Source organism: Pteronotus mesoamericanus, unplaced genomic scaffold, assembly GCF_021234165.1.
Source record: "Pteronotus mesoamericanus isolate MK-2021 breed Mesoamerican mustached bat unplaced genomic scaffold, CSHL_Meso_final contig_100, whole genome shotgun sequence".
NCBI classification, from domain to species: Eukaryota; Metazoa; Chordata; class Mammalia; order Chiroptera; family Mormoopidae; genus Pteronotus; species Pteronotus mesoamericanus.
The window spans coordinates 4,354,051-4,379,501 of NW_026554999.1; the positions used below are offsets into that span (position 1 = coordinate 4,354,051).

General features: G+C 36.8%; 1 protein-coding gene across 1 annotated transcript; it reads right to left on the reverse strand.

The window, feature by feature from the left end:
• On the reverse strand, positions 1 to 25,151 carry FBXO33 (F-box protein 33). Its single transcript, XM_054591112.1, has 4 exons — positions 24,541 to 25,151; positions 3,300 to 3,410; positions 2,080 to 2,765; positions 1 to 387 (listed from the first exon to the last, which is right to left on the reverse strand). The coding sequence occupies exons 1-4, from the start codon at positions 25,149 to 25,151 to the stop codon at positions 116 to 118; spliced, it is 1,680 nt and encodes a 559-aa protein (XP_054447087.1). The 3' UTR covers positions 1 to 115.
• Between the last annotated feature and the right edge of the window lie 300 nt (positions 25,152 to 25,451).

Sequence of the window (25,451 nt, forward strand, 5' to 3'; positions counted from 1 at the left end):
AATACTGATTAAACACAGCACAAAGGGATTAATTCACACTACTGGAAAAAAAAAAAACATAATGGGACCCTACTTGCTTATGTAACCACAGGAATTGTACATTTAAAAAAAAAAGCTAAATGTCTTCGCTGAAGCTTTGCATCTCTCTGTAAAAATGACGATTTGGTTCAGTGAAGACACTGAGTGATTCGATGTCCATGACTGCATGCCAAGGTTGGCCCAAGCCCAGGGATACCTGCTCAATAAGGTTATGCACTGGATCCACATCCTGGTCGGCAAGTTCACCTTGGTCAAAATCAATGCTTTCTTCAGTGACTTCAAGTACTTTTAGATCAGAGCCACGAAGACGAGCAATAGCAATGAGGTTGTGTGCCCACACTGTGTAACCTTAAAAATAAGCAAAACACAAGCACTGTAATTTCCTTGCATTTTGTCTATGTAAGTTAGTCTTTCCCACAAATTTGTATCTCACTTACCACTTTGGTCACTTTCTTTTAAAAATATACTGAGATTTGAGAAGCAACTATGATTAGCCAGAAAAAGAAAAAGGACAGGTTTGATATTGTCTCCAAGAATATTACCGTGCGTGGTGAAATGGCAGGTGCTATAATCCTACTCTGAAACCACCGCATTTAGTAAAATCAAATATATTTAAAATATAATTTTATAGCTCTGGATATTGATGTATCATTAAGAACAAATTTTATAAGTATGTATCCATTAACAATACATATCCATTAACAATACATAGTTAAACTGGTATTTTTCATTAGTGAAAGTCATTCATAGTCCAAAGTTACGAAGTGATACTTTAAACTTTAAAAATAAATTGTTCATTGTCAGTAGCAAATACGTAAAGTACAAAACAGTCATGGGAGTAATATGCTAATTTCAGAATAATAATTACATTTGGAAAGGAATAAAAGGAGAATTAATGGAAGGGCTATATATCTTAAGCTATATCTAACACCTTATTAAAAGAAGAAAAAAAGCTTTTAAAAGACTGGGTTAAATTAACTTTTGAGTAACTTGACATTTCTTTATCCGATACAAAATCCTCATTTTATTTATTACCTTCCACACTTGGTCTAGTCTTTGCTGGCTGACTAAATTACAAAACAAAACTTGAAAAAAAAAAAAAAGCAAGACACAAATGTAGGCTAAAAAAATAATTTCAAAAATAATGAAACAGAGCTAATAAACACTTTAAGATATTCATAGAGACTTCCTAATTTGCATTCTGTACATGTCTTACAAGTATTAAAAAAAGGAAAAGGAAGTAAAATACTCTTCTAATTTGTCAGAATAGAAACTCTCTCCCCAATAGTTCAGATTAAGATGAAAGGCCCTAGGATAAAATAAGCATATACCCAGTCAATGGAACCACCATTAAAAAAAAATGTTGTATAAATTAATGTTAATACCTAGAATCTAGAAGTTGAGGCAACGGTCATGAAGGAAATCACACTTTCTCTTCCTTCCATGTTATCTTCTTAAGACATTTGTGATTAGAGGAAATATTTCTACCACAGTTAAATATGTATGCTTTCTTAGAAAAATTAACTTCAAATGCCATTTTTATAAAATGCCATCACATGGTGAAAGAAAGAAGTAACAGGGAACTTGGAGCAGACCACTTAGGGTGGAGATGTGACTTTCCATTTGGTATATTTTATAAACTTTAAAAAGTACAAAAATCTGCATATTAATTTGTTGCAAGATTTTTTAAAATTTTCACTGGAGAACATACTTACTGATTTTAGAAGGGGAGGGAGGGAGGGCGGGAGGGAAAGAGAGGGAGAGAGGGAGCGGGACATTGATATGAAAAAGAAACATCCATTGGTTGTCTCCTGTACATGTCCAGACCAGACCTAACCTGCAACCTAGGCATGTGCCTGACCAGGAATTGAAACTGCAACCTTTTGGTTTATGGAAATAATGCTCCTAGCAATTAAGCCACACTGGCCAAGGCTGTTATAAGATTTTTAATAGTATAAATACCAGTGCTGTCTTTTTATTATCATAAAACATTTTAGATGTAATATTAGTATCAAATTGTAGTGAACAAAAATCACCTACCATGAATTGCCAAAAGAGAGAGCTTTGTGCACCTCCATGCTAGTAAAACCAACGGATCTTCGTTTCGGTTGTCACTAAGATCTGGAAATCCAGATGTGTCAATCACATCATTCATTAATATAAAATGAGTGAGGAACTTGTCATACTGCCTAGATATAAGATCAACAATAGCTCCTGAAACACAAGTGACGTAGCTGTCAAAATGAACCCTCTCTAGTGGTATACTGGGCTTCAGAATCTTTAACATATCTTCACTCTTGATATCAAAAGCCATTATATAGACCCGAAGGCTGGTGCTCTTTCGTGCCAAGGCTTTCCAGTGCTCATCATTTGGCATGTTGTCCAAAGACTTGTGCATCACGGAAACATTATGGACCAGGAGAGACAGTCGCTGCAAAGGCACATGGTTGCTATCGGTTAAGACTCTTGCCATCTCAGCTGTAAAGTCGCAGAAATCCAGGGCAAGTGAGCGTAGATTCACAAATCGCTCTAGTTCCACTGCAGTGATAAGGGTGCTGTTACCAGGAATATTGTTATCCAGTAAACTCAGGTGCTCCATAGTGTTGGCAACAGAATTTGAGAGAGATGACAGTGATGTTGGGGTTACTATTTCCAGCATAAACCCACAGGACAGCCATTTCAATTGCCTACTATTACTCAGTATTTCTTCAAACAGCTGCTGAATTCTGTAAGGAAAACACATGCCACAATGATCTTCTTAACATTTAGCTCCATCTTTTTTTAACCATCTTTTGCAAATAGGCAGTAAAAAGGCATGCAATGTTGAGATCCATTTTCTCTAATTAGTTAATTTTGATCCAACCCACAAGTATTATTATGATAAATATCATTAAAGTTCACATTAAAATATGATGAATATGATATATCAAACTTATAGAGATGTTAAACATACAGAGATATGTTCAAAGAAAGCCAGCACTTTATACCGGTATGGCAGAAAAGACTGGTGACATACAATTTATGTTACAGCAAAAGCAAGTAAAGTTTTACAAAGCAATAATTACCCACAAAATTCTTTGATTTGTCTTAAAGTTTACTACACAAAATGTCATATAATGATCACTGTATTTCATAGTTAAGATATTTCCAGGACATATGTTATTTTTAGAAAAATAATCATTACTCTTCTGATGGTATCTTAAATTTCTCAAAAAAAATTATTATTATATAAGACCCTTTCCTCTAACTATATAACTTACTGCTTAATTTTTTTGCCATCAGGGTCCACCTTGCTGAGGTATGTATTTGACAAATTTCCTTGCTGTTGTAGAACGCTTATGTCTCCAAAAAGGCTAAACTTCTGGAGGTTCCTATAAAAAAAATTTAAATAATTGTCTAAATGAGTAATATATAAAAATAAAAATTAAAAAAATACTCAGAATGGATATTCTAGGAAAGTTTCTACCTCATATCTCACTTAAGAGTCCAATTAAGCACTTCCAGATTGCATTTTACATACAATGAGAAGCAATGTGATACAGTAGAAACAGCATGAGCTCTAAAGAATGAGGACCAGGGTATAACACTGGTTAAGAACTCAGTATTTTAATGACCATGGAAAAGTTTCCTAATGTCCTGGTGACTCATTTTTTTTTCAGTAATAATATCATCTACCTTAAAAGGTTTAGAGATGAATAAATAACAAAATGACATATAAAAGAACTGTATAACTTATGTTTCATGTAGATTTTATTTATAATATAAAATTTTCCTAAACCAGTTAATCAGTGTCTTTAATGCTCAAGGGGTGGGGCATTGCCCTGAAGATATCTTCTCAGTAAGAAATATTCTTTGACTAAAATCTAGAGAACCTTCCCAGTTTCATGATCAAAAGTATAGCTTATGATCAAGAGAGGTAAAAAACGACGTAAAAATCTTTCAGTTTTAGATAATTTTAGATACGAAACATACACTTTTCTAATAGTAAAGTTTTAAATAAAGTGAAGGAAACTAATAACTGAATACAAATTATTTGTATAAGTGCCAATTAACCAACTAGAGATTCCACTTATAAAACAAAACTTAGAATAACTTTAACAAGAAACATATAATGCACTAGAGTGATAAAAGATTTAAGTAAATAAAAAATAACATTTGAAAGTATGCTCCATTTTTCCAAATTAATAACCTTAGTTTCACTAAAAGCTCTGAATGATTCTAAAATTTAGGTTGAAAAATAATCATGAATTTTTTCATTCAACCATTCTCTGAGGGCCATTTAAGTGCCAGGCACTGAGTGTTCTATAGGAGACAAGTTAAAAATCAAGTGCTGTGAAGACAAGCATATGGTGTTACATATTATGGGGGTATCTGACACTGTGTAGTCAGAGAAGGTTTCTTCAAATAAATTGATTAAAAGGGAATCTTAGGGATACCTGGGAGTTAACTAGGAGGAAGGTAAAGAAAGGTGTTGCAGGAAAAAGGAAATGTGTAGAGTCCCTGAAATCAAGGGCAGCAGAGTGAGCTTGAGACGCTGAAAGGAACCCAGAGTAGAGAGACAGTGAATATAAAATGAAATGAGGCTGTAAAGACAGATAAAGTTCTACGTCAAATAAAAATTCTTATTTTTGTCTTCAAAACAATGAGATGGGCAAAAATGGCTTTAAGCAGGGAATAACATGATTAAATTTATGTCTGGAAAATATTGCTCAAGCATTAGAATAATCTGGAAGGAGGTAGAGTTAAAGAGGGGAGACTAGTTAAGACAGTATTTTAGCAATAGAAATGAGAGATAATGGTAGCTTAAACTGGGGTTTTGGTGGTAGAGGTGAAGAAAACGGACAGTTTCAAAGCTATATTTAGGAGCTAAAATGAACAGGATGGGGTGCTGGATTAGTTATAGGGAATGAGGGAAGAGTAGTCAAGAAGAAAAACTCCTAAATTATCTGGGTTATGGAACTGCATAGATGATAGAGCTTTTCACTGAGAGAGGGATTCTAAGAAATGAATCAGAAATTAGGTTTTTTTGGGGAGGGATGGTAGGTGGAGGAGAGGTGGTGGAATATTTAGATTATAAACTCTATTTTGCATATTTTGAGCTTGAGGTTCTTTAAGATAGTCAAGTTAAGATGTGAAGTAGGCAATTCCATGTCTGGAGCAAGCAGTTTATCTGGATGATAACTGAGGTCATGGATGGGAGCAATGGGGCTTAGGGTAAGGGTATAAATGAGAAGAAAAACAGGCAAAGACTTAAATTGTCAGGAACTTCAATAATTAAATTAGAGAAGCATGAGGCTGCAAAGGAGAGGTCAGAAGTTGGAGAAAAATTAGAAGTGTGGAAATCAGTTTTCAAGGGAAAACTTTTTACAAAGAATAAAGTGATTGACAGCAGTGTGAAATACTGCCTTGAGGTCTTATAAGGGCTAACGTCCTTTTGGCTTAGCAACATGGTGATCACAATGGAAATCATTTTATGCAATATGATGAGAAAAGGTCAGATTGGATGTGAGGAAAGAGAGATCATGAATACAGACAAATCTTTAAAAAAATTGCTGTGAAAAGGAGAGCTGGAAGGGGCTTCTCAATAGATCAGAATAATCTGCAGAGAAATCATTATATACAGAAAACACCACATCAAGGTAAAACTGGTATGAAAGTGCAATAAATTTTTATGTAATTTCTGAGGGATTAGACTTTCTAAGCTTAGAAATAATAAACTAGAAAGAGAAAAATTTTACCATATAAAAATGAAAAACTTTATACTGAATAGCATACCTCACTAAAAAGGGAAAACCAACAGTGAGAAAAACATTTGTAACAAATTTACTTTTTTTAATGTGTAAAAGAATCCCACATAAATTAAAAAACCCATTAAATATCCAACTGGTAAATGGGGAAAGGTTATAAAACAGCCAATGTAGAACACATCAAGGAAAATATTGTAAGGATTACTAATAGTATAAATCTAATGGTTTTTCTTGACTTTAAAAAAACTTTAAATTAATTACTCTAATAGATCTAAATAACTTTTCATGTGACTACCAGAAAAACTGTATTCTTAAAAATATTTCAAAGGAAGACATCAACTGAAAATGTTCTCCCCCAATTAAAAAAAAAGTGATATGTAACTATTCTTGAGAAGACAGCTACCATATCAAACTCTAAGGGACACATGACTAATATATGTGTGTATAACTATGGTTGCCTTGAAAGTGTTTTTCTATTACCCTTTCTTTATTCTAAAGTTGCCATTACACCTATGAATTATAAAGAGGTTCATCTGCTTCTCATAATCTCTTCTAGAAATAAAAATAAATTTAAAGACTTCTAAAATATTTTTTTGAGAATATGAGTTTTTAAATAATGTAGAAAAAGGATATCACATTCAATTTCTAATAATATTCAGAGAAGAGAGTCCTATACAAGTTGACACAATCTAAGTATTTTTCTCCCTTCAACTGAACTTTTATTGATTACTGCTGTATATCGGTGACACTGTCCTTGTGGTATTAAAACACATTATGGGAGAAACTTTTACTTCTTCCATAAAGGATTAAACAGCCATGTACCTTCCCACTATAAACAACTAGAAAACTAGACAAAACCCATGAAACAACTGTTTCAAACACTGGACAATAAACAATATAGGAGTGATCCCTGAAAGGGGGAAAAATGAGATGAGAACTATCATTGCCTCAGATAATGGCCTTGAGAGTTTCCAGGCTGTGTATCACAGGGTGGGAAAACCCAAACAGAGTCCAACAGTCTCCATGAATTGAGGAGAAAGATTTTGGGGAGCCCAAAGTGGCTAAGATTTGCAGGGCAGAGCACCAGAGATAAGGGAGTTGCAAAGAGAGAACATTACCAATTTGCAGGGAGGATCGTCAAGACATTACCCAAGTCTTTGGTTGAATAATGATCTGCAAATATATGGGGCGAAACAGCAAAAGGCTGGAGAAAGTACAACTGGAAAGTAGTAGAGCACACACACAGTGGTAGGAAGAATTTATGTTCCTACCAGCAAAAGTTAAGAGATACTGCAATACAGGGGCATTGGATAGGGTTCTCAGAAAAGCTGTGCCTTAGTAGCGTTTAGTTAGCCCTAGATAAAGGGTATGTTGGGTCTACCCTAACAAAGCTTAAAAGCAAAGTTCAAAAGGATCAAACTGATTTCACATTAATTATGTGTCAGATCAAAACCCAACACTTTTTAAAGGAATAAATATAATTAAAGAACTCAGAACTCAACAATGGAAAGAATAACAATGTCTAGCATCCCATCAAAATTACCAGACATAAAGAAAGGAAAAATTACTCCCAACTAGGAAAAAATTAATCAGCAGATATACCCAGAAAAGACATATGAAGAAATTAACAGACAAGAAACTTAAACCAACTATTAAAAATACACTTTATAATATTACCTATCAAAAAAAGGCACATGGATTGGAAAAGGAAAAGTAAAACGATCTTTAGCTGCCAATTATTTGGTCATTTACACAAAAAATTCTAAGAAATCTATAAAAAGCTACTAGAACTCATACGTTAGTTTATTAGTAAGGTCAAAATATAAAAACCAATTCTCTTCTATAAACCAGCAATGAACACCTGGAAATTGCAATATAAAAAATAGTTATAATTGCATCAAAAATATGACATATTTAGGAATAAATCTAACATAAGTACACTGAAAACTACAGAACATTGTTGAGAGAAATCAAATACCTAAATAAATGGAGAAATATACTATGTTTGTTTATTGGAAGACTATTAACATGCTGGAATATTATTAACATGGTGGTTCTATCCAAATTATCAACAGATTCAATACAATCCTGATCAAAATCAAGCAGGCTGTTTCAAAAGGCAAGTAAATTAGAATAGCCAAAAGAATTTTGAAAAAAACAAAGTTAGATAACATACACTATCTGCATTCAAGACTCTAAGCAACAGATCACAGACAGGGTTGTACTGGCTTAAGCACAGATGCAGTGATCAATGGAACTGAACAGACAGACCAGACTAGATCCATGCATATATGTTCATTTTATCTACATAACATTTAATTTTATAAAATAGTGATAAATAAAATAAAAATCAGTAATTTTGACAAATTTGGAAAGTCAATTCAATGTCAGAAAGGATAGTCTTTAAAAAAAAAACTGCTAGGACAAGTGGATCCTTAGTATACACAATCTAGGAAAAAACCTTGAAATGGATCATATGCCTAAATGTAACAGCTAAAACTATAATACTGCTTAAGAAAATACAGGAGAAAAATCTCGTGACTTTGGATTAAGCAAATATTTTTTAGATAGGACACGAAAAACAAAAATCATTAAAGAAAAAATTGATTAATGAAAAGATGTTCATCCTGGTTATTAGGGAAATGAAAATGAAAAGCTCAATGAGATACCACTCACACACATGAGAATGTCTAAAGTGAAGTCTGAGAATGTTGCTGGGAATGCATATAGTACAGACTTTGAAACCATTAATTTGTCTTTTCAGACTGGCTTCTTTCACTTAGTAATATGCTTTTAAGTTTCTTCCATGTCTTTTTATGGCTTGATAGCCGCCGCCCCCCCCCCCCCCCGGGGCTGACTCTTGGTAACCACTGAACTTTTTACTTTTTTCCATAGTTTTGCATTTTCCAGAATGTCATATAGTTGGACTCATACAGTATTTAGCCTTTTCAAATTGGCTTCTTTCACTTAGCAATATACTTCCAAGGTTCTTCTATGTCTTTACCTGGCTTGATAGCTCATTTAAAAAAAAAAAACACCCACATTGAATAATATTCCATTGTCTGGCTTTTTATTTATCCATTCACCTACTGAAAAGCATCTTGGCTGTTTCCAATTTTGTCAGTTAAGAAAATAAAGCTGCTATAAATATCTGTGTGCAGGGTTTTATGTGAACAAAAAAAGTTTTCAACTCTTTCGGGTAAATACCAAGGTTCAGGGTTTTAGTATCATATAGAGTAGGTTTAGTTTTGTAAGAAACTGCCAAACTGTCTTACAAAATGACTGTATCATTTTGCATTCACACCAGCAATGAATGAGAGTTCTTGTTGTTCCATATCTTTGCCAACATCTGGTGCTGTCAGTGTTCTAGATTTTGGCCATAGAAGCGCAGTGGTGTCTAACTGTTGTTTTTATTTGCATTTCCCCGATGACATACTATGTGGAGCATCCTTTCAAATGTGTATTTGCCACCTACCTATCTTCTTTGATGAAGATATATAGATGTCTATTAAGGTCTTTGGCCCACTTTTTAGTAGGGTTGTTTGTTTTCTTATTGTTGAACTTTAGACTTTTAAAAATATTTTGAACAGTCCTTTATGAATGAGATGTCCTTTGCAAACATGTTCTCCCAATCTGTGGCTTTTCTTTATTTCTAAACAGGGTCTTTCACAGAGCTGAAAATTTTAACTTTAATCAAGTCCAGCTTATCAATTCTTTTCATGGATTGTGCCTTTGGTTTTATATCTACAAAGTCATCACCAAACCCCAGATCACCTCAATTTTCTCCTATGTTATCTTCCAGGAGTTTCATAATTTGGTGTTTTACGTTTAGGTCTGTGATCTAATTTGAAATAATTTTTGTGAAGATTAAAAGGTCTGTGCCTACTGGATGTCCTACTCTTCCAACACTGTTGAAAAGACTATCATTTCTCCATTGCATTGCCTTTGCTCCTTTGTCAAAAGGTCAGTTGATTATATTTATGTGGATCTATTTCTGGACTCTCTATTTTGTTCCACCTATTTGTCTGTTCTTTCACCAAAACCATACTGTCTTGATTACTGTGGCTTTGTAGTAAGTCTTGAAGGCAGGTAGTGTCAGTTCTCAGTCTTTGTTGTTCTCCTTCAATACTGTTGGCTGTTCTGGGGCTTTTGCTTCTTCTTAGAAACTTTAGAATCAGTTATCATATATACTCATATGTGTAGGCATACAACATAGCCTTTAAAATTTTTTTACTGCGCTTACATGTACAGCCCATTTCTATCAGCAACATTTTTCTTTACAAATGATTTTCAGTGTAAGTTGGGGGAAGAGGGAGAGTTATCCTTCCCAATTGAAATTTACTGTCTTATAGGGAGCATAAAAATGAAACACTAAATCCACTGGGTTTAAGATGGCGATAGGGGGGTAACTAGACTTACTGTGGTCATTTTGCAATATATACGAGTATCAAATCATTATGTTGCACACAAGAAACTAATGTTATATATGTAAATTATAACTCGCTTTAAAAAACCACACACATACATCAAAAAACATCAAAAACAAAAAGAGCCCTGGCTGGTGTGGCTCAGTGGATTGAACGCCGGTCTGTGAACCAAAGGTTCACCAGTTTGATTCCCAACCAGGGCACACGCCTAGGTTTTGGGCCAGGTCCTCAGTAGGGGGTGTGTAAGAGGCAACCACACATTGATGTTTCTCTCCCTCTCTTTCTTCTTCCCTTCCCCTTTCTCTAAAAACAAACAAAAAACCCCCGAAAGATGGAAGGTACTGATATATACTTTTGAAGATTTTATGTATTTATTTTTAGATATAGGGGAAGGGAGGGGGAGAGAGAGGGAGAGAAACATCAATGTGTGAGACAAACACAAATCAGTTGCCTCTTGCACATGCCCGGATCGAGGACCTGGCCTGCAACCTAGACATACGCTGTAACCAGGTATCAAACCCATGACTGCTCACTTTGAAGAATGCCACTCAACCAATTGAGCCATGCCAGTCTGGGCTGAGAGAGATTTTTTTAAATGCAAATTCTATGTTTAGTACCCTGATGGCCAGGATATATATATTTTTTTAATGAGTAAATTACACATCTCTGGGTTTGTAGGGGGTTTAAAATGTTCAACATAACTGAATGTCCAAATAAGGGTGTAAAAAATCACTTACTTTAAATAGTGTTTAACCAATATATGAGGCCTATCCAGAAAGTAGCCAGTCATGTAATACAAAAAAGAGATTTTTATTGAAGATACAAGATACAAGAAACATTGTACATAGGACAAAGATGCTTTAGTCCCCTTCAAAATAGGTACCCTTGGACCTCACAGTTCTTTTAATCGCCACTAGCTGCCCTGTCGTATTTCCCTGAATCTCATCAATGGTCTGAAATCTCTTTCCTTTCAAAGGCGATTTTAATTTTGGGAAAAGCAAAAAGTCACAGGGCACCATATTTGGGCTGTAGAGGGGCTGAGTCACATGGGTGATTTCATGTTTCGCCAAAAATCTCTGCACAAGACGTGATGCAGGAGTGGGTGCGTTATCGTGATGAAGCTGCCAATAACCAATTGCCCATGGCTGTGGCCTTCTGAATCATCTGAATAGTTTCCACAGAGGAATGTTCCAGCTTAATGCAGAATGTGATGCAAATTCATTACTTTACTTGCTCATTTTGAATGTGATGGCCACACAGTACACATGCTCATCAATGGCGCCTACCTCCCCTACTGACAAGAACAGTGAAGTCGACACTGTTCACACATGCACTTTCCAGTCCACTTACCTTGGCTGCCAGGTTACACTGATGTTGTGCAAATTGTTCTCGTTATATTAACAAAAGCTGGACTTGTTCCAGAGAGACCTCATATATTATCATGATACAATTTTTAAATGACTTCATTCTTTAAAGAGTAGTTTTAGGTTTACAACAAAATTGAGAGGAATTATTTACCCTTACCTCTACATGCATATCCTCCTCCTTTACTATCAACATCACTCCCCAGACTGATATATATAAAATTATTATTATTATTTTTTTTACCAAGGATGAACCTACATGGACAGGCAGATCATAATCATCCAAAGTCCACAGTTTACCTTACAGTTCACTCCTGGTGTTATACATTCTATGTGTTTGGACCAATGTATGACATATGTCCATCATTTTATCATGCAGTTTTTCACTGCCCTAAGTCCTCTGTGCTTTGCCTATTCAGATCTCTCTCCACCATACCCCTGGGAACCACTTATTTTTTTATTGTCTCCACAGTTTTGCTTCCTAGAATTTCATATAATTATTCAGTATATACCTTTTTCAGATTGTCTTCTTTCAGACAGAAATATGTATTTAAGGTTCCTCCATGTCTTTTTATGGCTTGATAGCTCACTTCTTTTTAGCACTGAGTAGTAATTCCACTGTCTGAATATACCAAGGTTAATGTATCCATTCATCTACTGAAGGACATCTTGGTTGTTTCCAATTCTGGCAATTATGAATAAAGCTGCTATAAATGTCTACATGCAGGATTTTGTTAGGACATATGTTTTCAACTCCTTTCAAATACTAGGGAGCATGACTGCTGGAATGTATTGTAAAAGTATGTTTAGTCTTTTAAGAAACTACTAAATCATTTTTAATAGTGATACACCATTTTGCATTCCTTCCATGTTTTGGCAGCATTTGATGTCTGTGTTCTGGATTTTGACCTTTCTAATAGGTGAATAGTGCATGATAGGATTTTTGATGATGTGAAAAAATACACAACACATAATAATGGAAAACTGCACATTATTATTCCTGTTTTGTAAAAGGATGTATCACATTTTATCAGTGATTATCTCTGGTGAATTTTTTACTTTTGCCGTATTTTTCAAATATTCTATTTTTACAAATGCACACTGTTGAGGAATTTGGAAAAGAAATTTAAATTATCTTTACATAGCTTTTCCACCTTTATAAAAACTTAATTTACATGAAAATCATTTTAAAATTAAAAACTTGCATTATTAAAATTTAGCAACTTAATAAGGAGACTCCCTGGGAGATTTGTTTTAGTTCCAGCTATCCAATATTTTTATGTCCCAGTAATGTTAGACAAGCCACTCAAGGGCAATTTAACAAAAATTATTATTACTTGCAGCAATAAAATGGTAATAATCTTATTACAGTATAACCAAGAATGCATGTACAAACTTTTTTTACAGATGTATCACTGTTATACTTTTGAAGCTGAAAAGATTTGTGGAATCATCTAATTCATTTATCTTTATGGACGAGGAAATTGAAGTGACTTGTGTAAGACTGCAAAGCTAGTTAGAGAACGTGGGTTCTGACTCCTACTTAGTTCATACTGTTTCTTAATGTTAAACTATGTCCTTGAATACAATGGTCTTTTTGGCCGTTATTAGAAAAATTATAAGTGACATATTTTAGAGTAGCATATAAGAGACATTTGTGGAAAATAATTTAGGTACTTACTTTTCCATTCAAAATGAAATTTTATTTATTGAGTTACGTAGAAAACAGTAACTTTAAAACTCACACACACACAAGAGCCCTGGCAACTCAAGTGCAACTTTCACAGATATCACATTGAAATTAGATTATAGATCATACGGTGAGGCCAAGGAGACTGCACATAGCCCCCAGGTGGCTCATTATTGTCTCAAGTGATAAAAAAGGACTGAAAAGAACATCAAGGTAGTAACACTAGCATAGAACCCACTGAACCATGGCAATAAATAGATGCCTCACTTTGAGGCCAGAAAACTATACCAGTAACATGGGAGTCACATGTTACTGTGCCACATAATCCTTTTATTTAAAGATGAAATCTGTGACCTGAGTTTTATTTACTTAGTATCCACATTCATTTATTTATTGTTGAACCAATAAGTGAACTAAAGAAGCAAACAGGGTTCTTTCCTGCACCTGTAATTGTTCAAAAAGCATGTAACTAAAACATACTGGGAAAACATTACAGCTGGTTAGATAGTATTTCTTTCATTTTAATACTTCAAATTAATTTAGCTCCCTTCCTATGGTAATATCAGCAGGATACAACCATAAGATTGCCAGAGGAGAATGAATTCTGAAAATCCTAAAATGTGTTTGATAATCATTCTTTCTAAAACATGCAAAAGGATATCAAGATGGCGGAGGAGTGAGGGGAAGTCACACTGACCTCCTCCCAGGACCAACCTGGAATTACAACTAAATTGTGACGAAATCACCTGGAACAAATAACTGAACAATAGAAAGAGAGGAGCCTTGTAACCCTGGAGACAGAAGAATCGGCTCTAGCGCAACCTAACTGGTAAGGCGTGTGGTAGAGATTTGAGAAGGCAGGCGGGGTGCCCATGGGTGGCAGCATCAGAAGGATATTGAAACAGCCAGTTGGATCCCCCTGAGAAGAGTGGGGTCTAAACCATAAGTGGGGATTTCCAGCCTATAGCACCAGAGCCCGAAAAGTACACAGAAAACAGCCAGCTGTGAAATGTGGCAAGGTTGCTCTCTGCAAGAGACAGGCAGCTGGAGACACAAAGAACTGTTTAAAGGGCCAAGGCATAAATCTTTTATTTGCAGCCACTTACCCTAGTCTCCAGCAAAGGCAGGGGCAGAGTGGGCTAGAGATGCATGAGGCTAAGAGACCTGGGAAGGAGGCTTTGGGAGAGAACTGAGAGAGTAGCTGGCAGGATCTTGGTGCTGATTCATCCTCCATGCGGTAGCAGCAATCTTACTCAGGCAGAGACCATTCCCCCTGAGCAGCAGCAGCGTCAGAGGACCCAATGGCCCCACCCCCAGGTGGGATTCCACCCCGCCCTGTGCTAAGCTGCCTGCTGAGTGCAGAGAGGCAGCCACAGATAGTAGATCCCTGGCTAAAGGGAGCGCAGAGTGGTCTGGAGACACTTGAGGAGAGTCTGGGGATGGAGTCTTTGGGTAGAGAATGGAGAGAGTAGCAGGGGGGATCTCAGTGCTGACTCCTCCCCCATATGGCCACAGCATGAGAGGAACCAATAATCCCGCCCCCACGAGGGACTCTGCCCCGCCCTGAGCTAAGCTGGCATGCTGAGTGCAGAGTGAATAGATTAACAGCTGAAGGAGACAGCCACAAAAAGTAGATTCCTAAAGTCTCAAACAGACTGCCTAAGGTCAGACAGGGATGACATCAGGCATCATCAGAGACAGATCCAGAAAGTAAAAACAGCAGTCTCCTACCACAGAAGTTCACACTACAAAGTCAGGAAATCAAGACAGATCAACTTAAAAAGGAGAAGCAAATAAGAAAAGTCTCACAAATAATGGGAAGACAAAGAAATATCCTCCTCTAGAAAGGAAAGGAGGATTCCCCAGAAAAAGAACTAAATGACATAGAGGCAAGTAAACTATCAGATATTCAGTTCCAAACAATGGTTCTAAGGAAGCTCAGTGAGCTCAGAGAGAATTACCAAAAACTACAGGGAAACTATGAGGAACTTACTGCAAACTATATTAGCATGAAAAAGGACATAAAACTATCAATAAGAAACAGGAGGAAATGAAGAATACAATTACTGAATCAAAGAACACAGTAGAATGAATCAAGAGCAGGTTAGACGAAGCTGAGGATCGAATCACTGGGCTGGAGGACAAGGTAGAAAAAAGCTGCCAGAAAGAGCAAGAAAATGAAAAAAGACTCAAAAAGAATGAATAGGCATTGAGGGAAATGCAGGACAACCTGAAACATAATAATATCCGTAAAATAGGGATAACAGGAGAAGAGGAGGAGGAAGGGATAGAGGACTTGTTTGAAAAAGTAATGATGGAAAACTTCCCCAATTTAAGGAGAAAAAGTCACACAAGTCTAGGAAGGACAGATACTCCCATTCAAGAGGATCCTAATGAGGCCCATTCTAAGACACATCATCATTAAAATGGCAAAAAGCAAAGACAAACAGAATCCTAAAGGCATCAAGGGAGAAAATGGTAGTAACATTTAAGGGAGCCCCCATACGGCTAACAGCTGACTTCTCAACAGAAACACTGCAAGCCAGAGGGAATGGCAAAAAATATTCCAAGTCATGAAAAGCAAAGGCCTGCAACCAAGACTGCTCTACCCAGCAGGGCTCTCAATGAAAATGGAAGGCAAAACAAGGAGTTTACCAGGCAAAAGGAGGCTAACAAAATATATTTCCACCAAACCAGCACTGCAAAATATGCTAAAGGGACTGCTTTAAGATGAAGAAAAAGAGTCTATGAATACTCAGTTCCTTTCACAGTTGCCAATACTTGATATTACCAATATTTTTAAATACATATTAATCTGATTGGGACAATGATGTGTTATTTTAATTGTTCCTTTATTATTTGTTGAAACTAAACCAATTTTTGTATATTCCTTGTCTATTTCTATTATTTTTAAAAAGTTTTAAGTGACTTTTTGGTATTCTTTATCCAGTTTTTTATTAAATGTTTGTAGAATTTTTTCCCTCAAAAAAAAAAAAACCACACCATTAACCCGTTTTTAGATGTGTTGCAAATACTTTCCTATTCTATTACTTGTCCTTTAACTTTTTTATATGTATATTACTGTACAATCTTAAATGGTTAATATAGTCATACTGTCAATATTTACTTTATAGCTTCTGGGTTTGAATATTTTACTTCAGGTCATGAAAAACATTAGTTTATATTTTCTCCTAAAACTCCTTAGATTCTACATATTGATTTTTAACTCACCTGACTATTTCTTGTATAATGTGTGAAATAGGGCTCTATATTTGTTTTATTTCAGGTAATAATGGTCCATGCACCTTATTTGTTGAATGATCCTTATTTTACCCATTGATATGAAATCTCAACTTAATCATGTATTATATTGTTAGACAGATACATACATTTGTCTCTAGAATGCTCATTTCATTTCATAGATCTACTTGATTATTTCTGTGCTGGTGTCATGTTGGTTTAATTGCTGAGACTTTATAATGGTTTTAAATTTTTTAATATTTTATAATTAACTTTGACATTTAAAAAATAATTAAAATGAATCTGCATTAAAGAAAGAAAGAAAAAAAAAGAAAGAGACAGATGGAACTCCTAATTGTTGCAGCAACATGGATGGAACTAGAGAATATTAAGCTAAGTGAAATGTGCCAGTTGATGAAAGACAAATACCATATGATCTCACCTATTAGTGGAATCTATTCAACAAAATAAACTAATGAACAAAATAAACCACAGGCATGGAAACATGGAGCAGACTTAAAGTGACCAGAGGGGATGGAGAAAGAGGACAATGGTGGAAAGAAGGGGAAGGGACTAGACAAAGAACATGATGAATGACCCATGGGCATGGACAAGAGTAGCAACTGACTGTGGGAGTGGGGGTGGGGTTGGGATGGGTGGAAGAGAGTAAAGGGGGAAAAACTGAGACAACTGTAATAGAATAAACAAGATTTAAAAATTAAAAAATATTAATAGTATTACATTATATGTATATACTACATTTTATTTATCCATTTATTGATTAATAAACACTGAGTTGCTTCCCCCCCCCCCCAAAAAAAATAAAACATGCCAAGGGCCACACTATTGCCAGAAGAGAACGAATTCTTCAACATAATTGCATTTTTCTTTAATTCTATTTTAAAAAGTCATCAATCCAGATACAGAGCTATATAAGATCATTAAGTACTTATAACTTAGAAAGTTAGCCTACAGACTGCTCTCCTACTCTTTGCTTATTCAATTATTAAAATAAGCATTGTGTGACCATGATATGAAAAGTTATGTTGGGTACATTTCAAGTGTACATGAGTTTAGAATCTTGTAGTAGAAATAAAATTTTTTTAAAAGACTTGATTTTTAAAAAATCAAGTGGTATGTTATTTGTCTCTCACTTATACGAGGAATATAATGAACAAAATAAACTAATGAGCAAAACAGAACCAGAGACATGGAAACATGGAACAGACTGACAGCTGCCAGGGTTGGGGGATGGGGATGGAAGGAGGAGGAGGAAGGGATTAGTCAAAGAACATAGATGAATGACCCATGAACATGAACAATGGGGTGGGGATGGACTGTGGGAAAGGATGGATAGGTTGGGTAGATGAAGGCAAAGAGGGAAAAACTGGACAACTGTAATAGAATAAGAATAAAAAAATAATACAGGAATAAACTCTATGTTTCACATAGGAAAATCAGGCGAGACTAAGGAATTACTGATAACTTTGTTAACTGTATTAATAGCATGATGGTTATATATAAAAATGTCCATAATGTTCACAGCTTTACACTGAAGTGTGTAGTGACACCAATTATCTTGCATTTGCTTTAAAATATTTCAGTTCCCTGGCTGGTGTGGCTCACAGGATTGCGTGCCAGCCTGTGAACCAAAGAGTTGCTGGTTTGATTCCCAGTCTGGGGCACATGCCTGGGTTGTGGGCCAGGTCCCCAGGAGGGGGCGTGCAAGAGGCAACCGCATAATGATGTTTTTTTCCATTTCTCCCTCCCTTCCCCTTGGTCTCATAATAAATAAAATATTAAAAAAAAAAACATTTTAGTAAAGATAAAAGAAAGCAAATATGGAAAAATCTTTAAATTATTAAAACTGGGCAATAGGTTCATTGTGTCTAGTTTTTATGCATGTTTGAAAATTTTACTTAAAAATTAGAAAACAAGGCAGTCAGTTCTCTAATTGTGTAATTGGCAAATTAATTTAACTACTCTGTGCCTAAGTTTCACCATCAGTAAAATAATACTGCCTACATTACATGGTTGTTGAATATTGCTGTTTCTCAATGAAAACTAGCTTAGGATTTTAAAAGACTGTCGAGAACATGCCTATTCAGCTCTTCAGTACTGGCACTAGGAATAGGCTGTACCCAGGCCCATGACCCTGGTGGTAACTCTAACAGAACTTTTGTGTGGAGAGGTGTGTGGCTTGAGAAAATGGGTCTAAGCTACAGAAGATCTAAGTCTTTTATCTTTGTTCTTGTCTTGATTCTAAGTTGTCCTTTTGAGATTTTTAAGAGTGAGAGTCTTTTGAAGTTACTAGCAACATCTGAATAACAAACCAGGTTAAAAGGTATCTCAACTTTGTCCTCTGTTTCCTCCCTTTTCTTGTCTACTTAAGAGAGGTAATAAAAGAGTACACATTTTGAGTGAGTAGAAAAACAGATTTACCTGGGCCTCGTTGTATAGGTGATGAGATCAGTGATATGGGGGTAAAGGGAAGGAAAATCTTTGTGCAGAGTACCATCTGCTTCTTCCTTTCTACTTAGTCCCACCATCTTGAACCCATAGCTCATACTGGGTCCAACTTAGGCAAATTCCAAGTAGTAAGGGGTTTACATGAAGGAAGAAAATGAAAGATGAGAAAACAGAGAAAGGAAAATTCCAAGTGACTGCAGTAGGGAAGACCAGGAAGTTTTTGGGGGCAGTTCAAAAGACTAATTTAAATTTATGTAAGGCCTATATGAATAGGGCATTACTTGAAAATACTTGGTGGTGGAGGAGCTAATACCAAAAACAAGCCATGTTTTCCAAAAATAAACTATGTCCCAACCCTAGGTATTTATTTTTTTAAAGAGGATACAAATCATTAACATTCATTTACTCAACTACCATCTCAGAACTGCCATCATCCTTAAATCCTAGAGGTTACACAAAACATATTTTTAAAAATAAGATTGACATACAAAATTGGTATTTAAAATGCTATTAAAAGATAATTTTAACAGTGCTAGGAACAAGAAAACAGTGAGTCTTACAGAGAAATAATAAAAAATGTTTGATTCTCCGTTTTTAAAAAATCTATCATCCAAGTAGCAAGTCCTCTTGGCTCTACTTCTAAGATATATTCCAAGTGCATCCATGTTTCTTCACCTCAACTGTCTCACCATCTCTTGCTTAGATGACTGCAACAGCTTTGCAAATAGTCTCCCTGCTTCATTCCTGTCTTGTGCCCTCTTACAATTCATTCATTCTATAGCAACCAGAGGGATTCTCTTAAAATGCAATTTAGATGACACTGCTCCTGCACTTAACAATTTTTCAATCAATTAATTCTTGTATTCTTAGAATATAGTTGAAATATCATTCTGAAGCTCTCGTAGCCTAACCCATTCCCTCCTCTCTCTACATCTCAGAGTTCATCATGACACCACTCTTACCTTCATTCACGTGGTACTTTCCTACTGCTCCAAAAGGCCAAAGCTTTTGTCTGGTCTAAGGCCTTGGTTCTTACCATTGTTTTCTGCTTGGAATGCTATTTGCTCAGATCTTCAGATGGGTGACTCTTGTCATTCATGTTGCAGCTTGAAGAGGTTTTCTCTTACCACTCTTATCTAATGTTGCTACCTAGTTACTATAACATAGTTCTTTTATATTTTTTTCACAACTGAAATAAACTTTCTTTCATTTGTTTACTTGTTTCTGTCAGCCTTTCCTGTCTAGAATATTGATTCCCGGGGAATGAGGAACTTCACTACCTGGCACATAGCAAGTTCTCAAAATTTGGATGGAGAAAACCAGATTTTTCTTTAGAGCTGCTTTCTTAGGTCCTATATAAACTGATCAGTTGGATGAACTCTTCCAAGCCTTCTTCAGAATTAACACATTAAAATGGAAATAATTTAATCACTCTACTCAAAAGCTGCTACACAACTTCATTTAATACAGAAAAAATATTTTAGTTTGACAACCTTTTATTGAGTTTTACTTTCTATTCTCCATCTATCAGTTCTTTTTTATTAATTGGGGTGCCATTGGTTAATAAAATTATACAGGTTTCAGTTGTACAATTCTATAATACATTGTTTGTATATTGTACTATGTGTTTACCACCTGTTTCATTTATTAATCATTGTAAGAATGTATGCATGGACTAGAGAGAGCCCTAAGTCCCCTCAACAGGCCTCCCAGGAGGTTAGTTTCTTTAGCATGTTAAAGTCTCATCCCTTCTCAATGATCTTGAGGATATCCCTATGGAATCACTTTAATTTTGATTGTCAATTTTAAGGTAAGATGTCTGCAGGGCATGTATCATCTCATCTCTCTTCTCTATAGGCAACCACCCCTTGGTACTGTAGACTGGTCAGAGTCCCAATATATTTTAATATATTTATTCTGTAAATGTGCTTCTTTAAATAGATAATAAAAGTAAGCTCTAAAAAGTGAACAGGTATTATTACATGTTATTACCCTATGAAGGGGAAAAATAAGGCTGAGGGTTGTTGGCAATAACACCTTCAAGGCATTTCCTACCATCCTAGATAATAATATGAAATGTCCAAAAAATGTTTAACCTACTTTAAAATGTATGTTTAAATGGGCTTATCAGTTCTTGCGTCTTGGTAGACTAATGTTGAGAAAACTATATAAAGGTAAGACTCTCCTTCAGTGTGTATGTCACATCAACAAAACCAAATCTAAGAATTATTAATAGACCTTCTACTACTAAGAGGGAATATAAGCTGGCATAGAGTCATGAAATGGTCAATCTACATATATCTAGTTATAGTTGTAACCCAGAATTTTGAAAAGAAAGTCAACCTCATAAACAATCTTTCTTGTCTGTTGCAGTACTCATCTTTAAAAAACTGTACTGCTCCCAATATAGCATTTCACCCCCCAAAAAGCTTATGTAAAAATATTTATATAGTCCAGAAAATAAACCAGATGATAAAATGTATTTATGCCTACTGTTTAAGTATTTTTTAAAAAAGATTTTATTTATTTATTTTAGAGAGAGGGGAAGGGAGGGAGAAAGAAAGGGAGAGAAACATCGATGTCAGAGAGAACTGGTTGCCCTTTGCTGGCCTGCAACCCAGGCATCTGCCCTGATTGGGAATTGAACCAGTGACCTTTTGGTTCGCAGGCCAGTGCTGAACGCACTGGGCCACACCAGTCAAGATTGATTAAGTATTTTTAAAGACTGAGCTACTAGCTATTGTCAAAAATTTTATTGTGCATGAGTTCTCATTTTTCCTAAGAAGTCTGAAACACTGTATTTCAATAGGCAGTACTCCACAACCAGATTAAATCCTAAAAATACCTAGATTTGTTGTTTTGAACTTCTAAGTACAATTTCTTGCAGGACAACTGCAGAAGAAATTCAGCCTACTTATAATATAGTCACGTGAGTACATATTATATTTCTCTTCTTACTGTTCATCAAGAAAGCTGGTAACCTAGTGGTAAAGAAGGGGCGTTCTGAATCCTGGAGGACTGTCTTCTATCCTTTGAGAGACATTTCTGCACCTCCTCGATCCTCATTAGTTGTTCCTAATACCTAAGGTATCAGTAAGGTGGCTACGGGCACTCTGAAATTACATATGCATATAAATCCCAGAGATCAAGCAAAACAAAATGCTATATATCCTTTCAGAACAAAATGCTTGACAAGTTCCCACATTTCCAGGTGTTTCAGTTTTCCCGAGGGACATGAAAATAACTGGAACACAACAAAATAAGAGTGTGAGTTGTATGTATTATATAAAGGAATTCAGCATGGCCTGGAAGCATAAAGCTTGTAACCTGGTAGGTTTCATACTCTTTTTCTACTTATAAAATGGCAGAAATCATTAAGGCAAAACCACTGTAAATTTAACTCAGTAATATATAGATAAATGTCAACTGTTCATTCTTCTCATTAGTCATTAAACTTTATATTTTAAAAAACCAAAAAGTGGTAAATGAAGTTGGTGTGGGTCTTTATTAAACCTCAGCCTGTAGTTTAAGTGATTATGGAAGGAAATACGAAGAGGCTTTACTGGAGTAACCAAATAAACTTGGTTTAAAACATTTTCAAATTTGTTACAATTTAAAGAAAACTAGTTTCATTTATGTTTTTATTGTTCACAATAATACTTCCAATATTACTATAGTATCTCAAGACATATTAAAAAATAATGGTGAGATTAACTTATTTATAAATATGTAATTTATTTTTTAAAAAACCCTTTGAAATAGCATTAGAAGTAATGCCTGAATTGATACTACATTTGAGATACAATACAGCATAACACCGCACCATCCCTATAGTAAATGACCTTAAAATCAGAAATGACACTGTGTTGTATTTGTGTAAAAATGATAGCTAACCCAGAAGGATAGGCACAGGGTGGCCTCACAGAGAGCTAGACTAGGGTGCTAATATAAATGGAAGGTATACTTTTATTTGTCAATTATAACTCAATAAACCTGAAAAAAAGAAGTGATGGGGGAGGAAGGGAGGGAAGCAAGAATTAAACAAAAAAGGGAAGATGTGACACACCACTATTTTGCCTATGTAACGTTATCCATCCATCCAACTAACCAACCAGTTATTAAAACACTTAAAAGAAAGTAGGCACTGTGCAAAGCTTGTTCTTAGACTAAAGGCATACATATTTTTGGATGGCTGCTCAGAACTGCTATTCGATCTCAGAACATAAAAATCTAATTGGTACTCACTGAATTCACTCCCACTCTTGGTCTCATTAGTAGTTAAGTGCTCACTGACTGAATCCTTTCAATTTCCGGATCAGTTGGTCTTCTAGCCACACATTCAACTCTGACAGAGTTTTCAATCTGTCAAGCCCTCAAAAGCCTTTCCGAACATATAAAATCAAAGTAAGGAAATGGAATGGCTTGGTGTGAAAAGCTATGGAAACACACAGGCCACTGGAATATCAGAGCCATGTTCTGGATATGACTTCGAGCTATATGCTTATCTCCCCCACTTTTGATTTACACAGAGAATTAAAAAAATATAAATATAAATATACATGGTCTAGAGTTAACTCTTCTCTCAACTCTGTTCAACATAATGCATAATGATCAACGTGCTGTATTTACTGCAAAAGTAAAGACACTGCTCTTGGAGAAAAACAATGCTGTATAACGATGTGCATATCACTTGACAGTGTTAAGTTTCACTTTTCTTTCTATAAAATAGGGATAATAGCCCTCCTGCCTAACTTACGGGGTCATTGAAAGGATGACTAAGATAGTGAATGTCAAAGAACTTGGGAACTGCTAAGCTATTATTACTATGTACATTGCTCTTTTGACCTTTTGAACTTTTTTCTAACTCATAGTTTAACTGTAAGACTAGTTAGAATATACAGATACAGAAAATCAAAAGTAATGGGATTTTGGAGAGGACAACAGAGAATAGAAATAAGGGGAATACTTATTAGGATAATTGGTTAGAATCAAGAACATAGGAAGTTAGTCCCAGAATTAGAGTCAAGTCCTGATGTAAAACGGGGAGTTGAGTGCTTACCCTTTGCAGACACAGGCCAATTCACCCAACACACACAACCACCATGCTGAACTGTGATATTTTTACGTGAATCACTGAGAACAAGTTGGGGCTGGAGGTGTAAGGGGAAGAACTTCCAACCCTGATGATCGGGCTCTTCCCCAATCTCTACGTTTAACAAGCGCTTCAGCTGTCTCCTCTGTAAAATGAATACTGACGGCGCCTGTCAGCTCCATCGCACCGCCACCGAGAGGATGAATGAGACAGTGTCTGGAAGGCGTAAGGAGTGATGTCTGATAAACACCAAGTGCATCACTGTTTATAAAGTAGCGCGGTGAGTCCCGTTATGCCCTCCCGCTTCAATGAAATCATCGGGAAACCTCCCCCCAGCCACTGAAGAAAGCTTCGAAGCGGGCCAGGCATTTCTTCGCTAAATCTATTTCTGGGTGAGAGCTAGGAGCGACTCGAGCCCCGCGGGAGGGGCGGAGGTAAAGGAGGGTGGATGGGAAGGTTATGACGAGCCTACCTGTTGTTCCGAATGCTGACCAGCACGCACAGCACCAGCTCCAAGTAGGTGCGCAGCACTTCCAGCCACCGGGTTGAGAGCTGCAGGGCCTCGACTTCTTCCCCGCCAGTCCCGGCGTCCGCGCCTCCTCCGTCTCCTGGCCCGCCACCTCCGCTCAGGTAATTCTCGGCGGCGAACTCAACGCGCAGCTCTCGCACGAACCAGCCGCACTTGCGCATGAGGAATTCGAGCCGAGGCTGCTCCGCGGGTGAGACCCGGAGGCAGATGCGGAGCTGGGGCCAGAGGGCTGGGTAGAAGAGGCACTCGCGCCAGTGCGAGCAGGAGGCCGAGGCCCGCAGCCGGTCGGGCGCGGGCAGGAAGGAGAAGATGTGCACGATCAACTCGCTAGGCAGCGAAGCGGCCCCAGCCGCCTGCCCGCACAGAGCCATCCGGCCCCGCCGATGGCTGCCGGTCCCCGGTCGCCCCCGCAGACTCCGGAGCAGCCCCCGCAGCCGTTGCAGCTGCTGCAGCCGCAGCCACTGTCGCCGCCGCCACCGCGCCGCCCGGGCGGCCCCGGCTCGGGTTCGAGTTCCCGGCGGTCGGGGCTGCGGCACTGACAAGAACAACAACATCAATGACAAGGAAGAAGGGGGCGGAACCGTCGTGGGTCTCGGCAGAACCAAGTGCAGCACAAGTTGCGGCGAGGGGGAGAAGCCTCTGTGGGGGCGGTCTCCAGACAACCAGCTGCTGGTCTCTCAAACTCTACTCACGAGTCCCGGAGGCCTGCACACGCAGTAACTTCAAAACCATCGGCTGTACTGTTTAAGGGTCCCGGAAGCAGCAGGATTTATTGTAAGGAAATAGTGGCCCTCCCCACGCCTGGAAGCGGAGGCAAAGCAGTGGTAGAAGCTTAGTTTGACGTCGCCCGTGGT

Coding starts and splice junctions, on each gene's coding strand:
- FBXO33 (XM_054591112.1), bottom strand. CDS start 25,151: ATGTTGTTGTTCTTGTCAGTGCCGCAGCCCCGACCGCCGGGAACTCGA. Junction 3,411..24,540: donor GTCAGCATTCGGAACAACAG/GTAGGCTCGTCA, acceptor TTTTTTTTATAG/GAACCTCCAGAAGTTTAGCC. Junction 388..2,079: donor CTCTCTTTTGGCAATTCATG/GTAGGTGATTTT, acceptor CTTATTTTTAAG/GTTACACAGTGTGGGCACAC.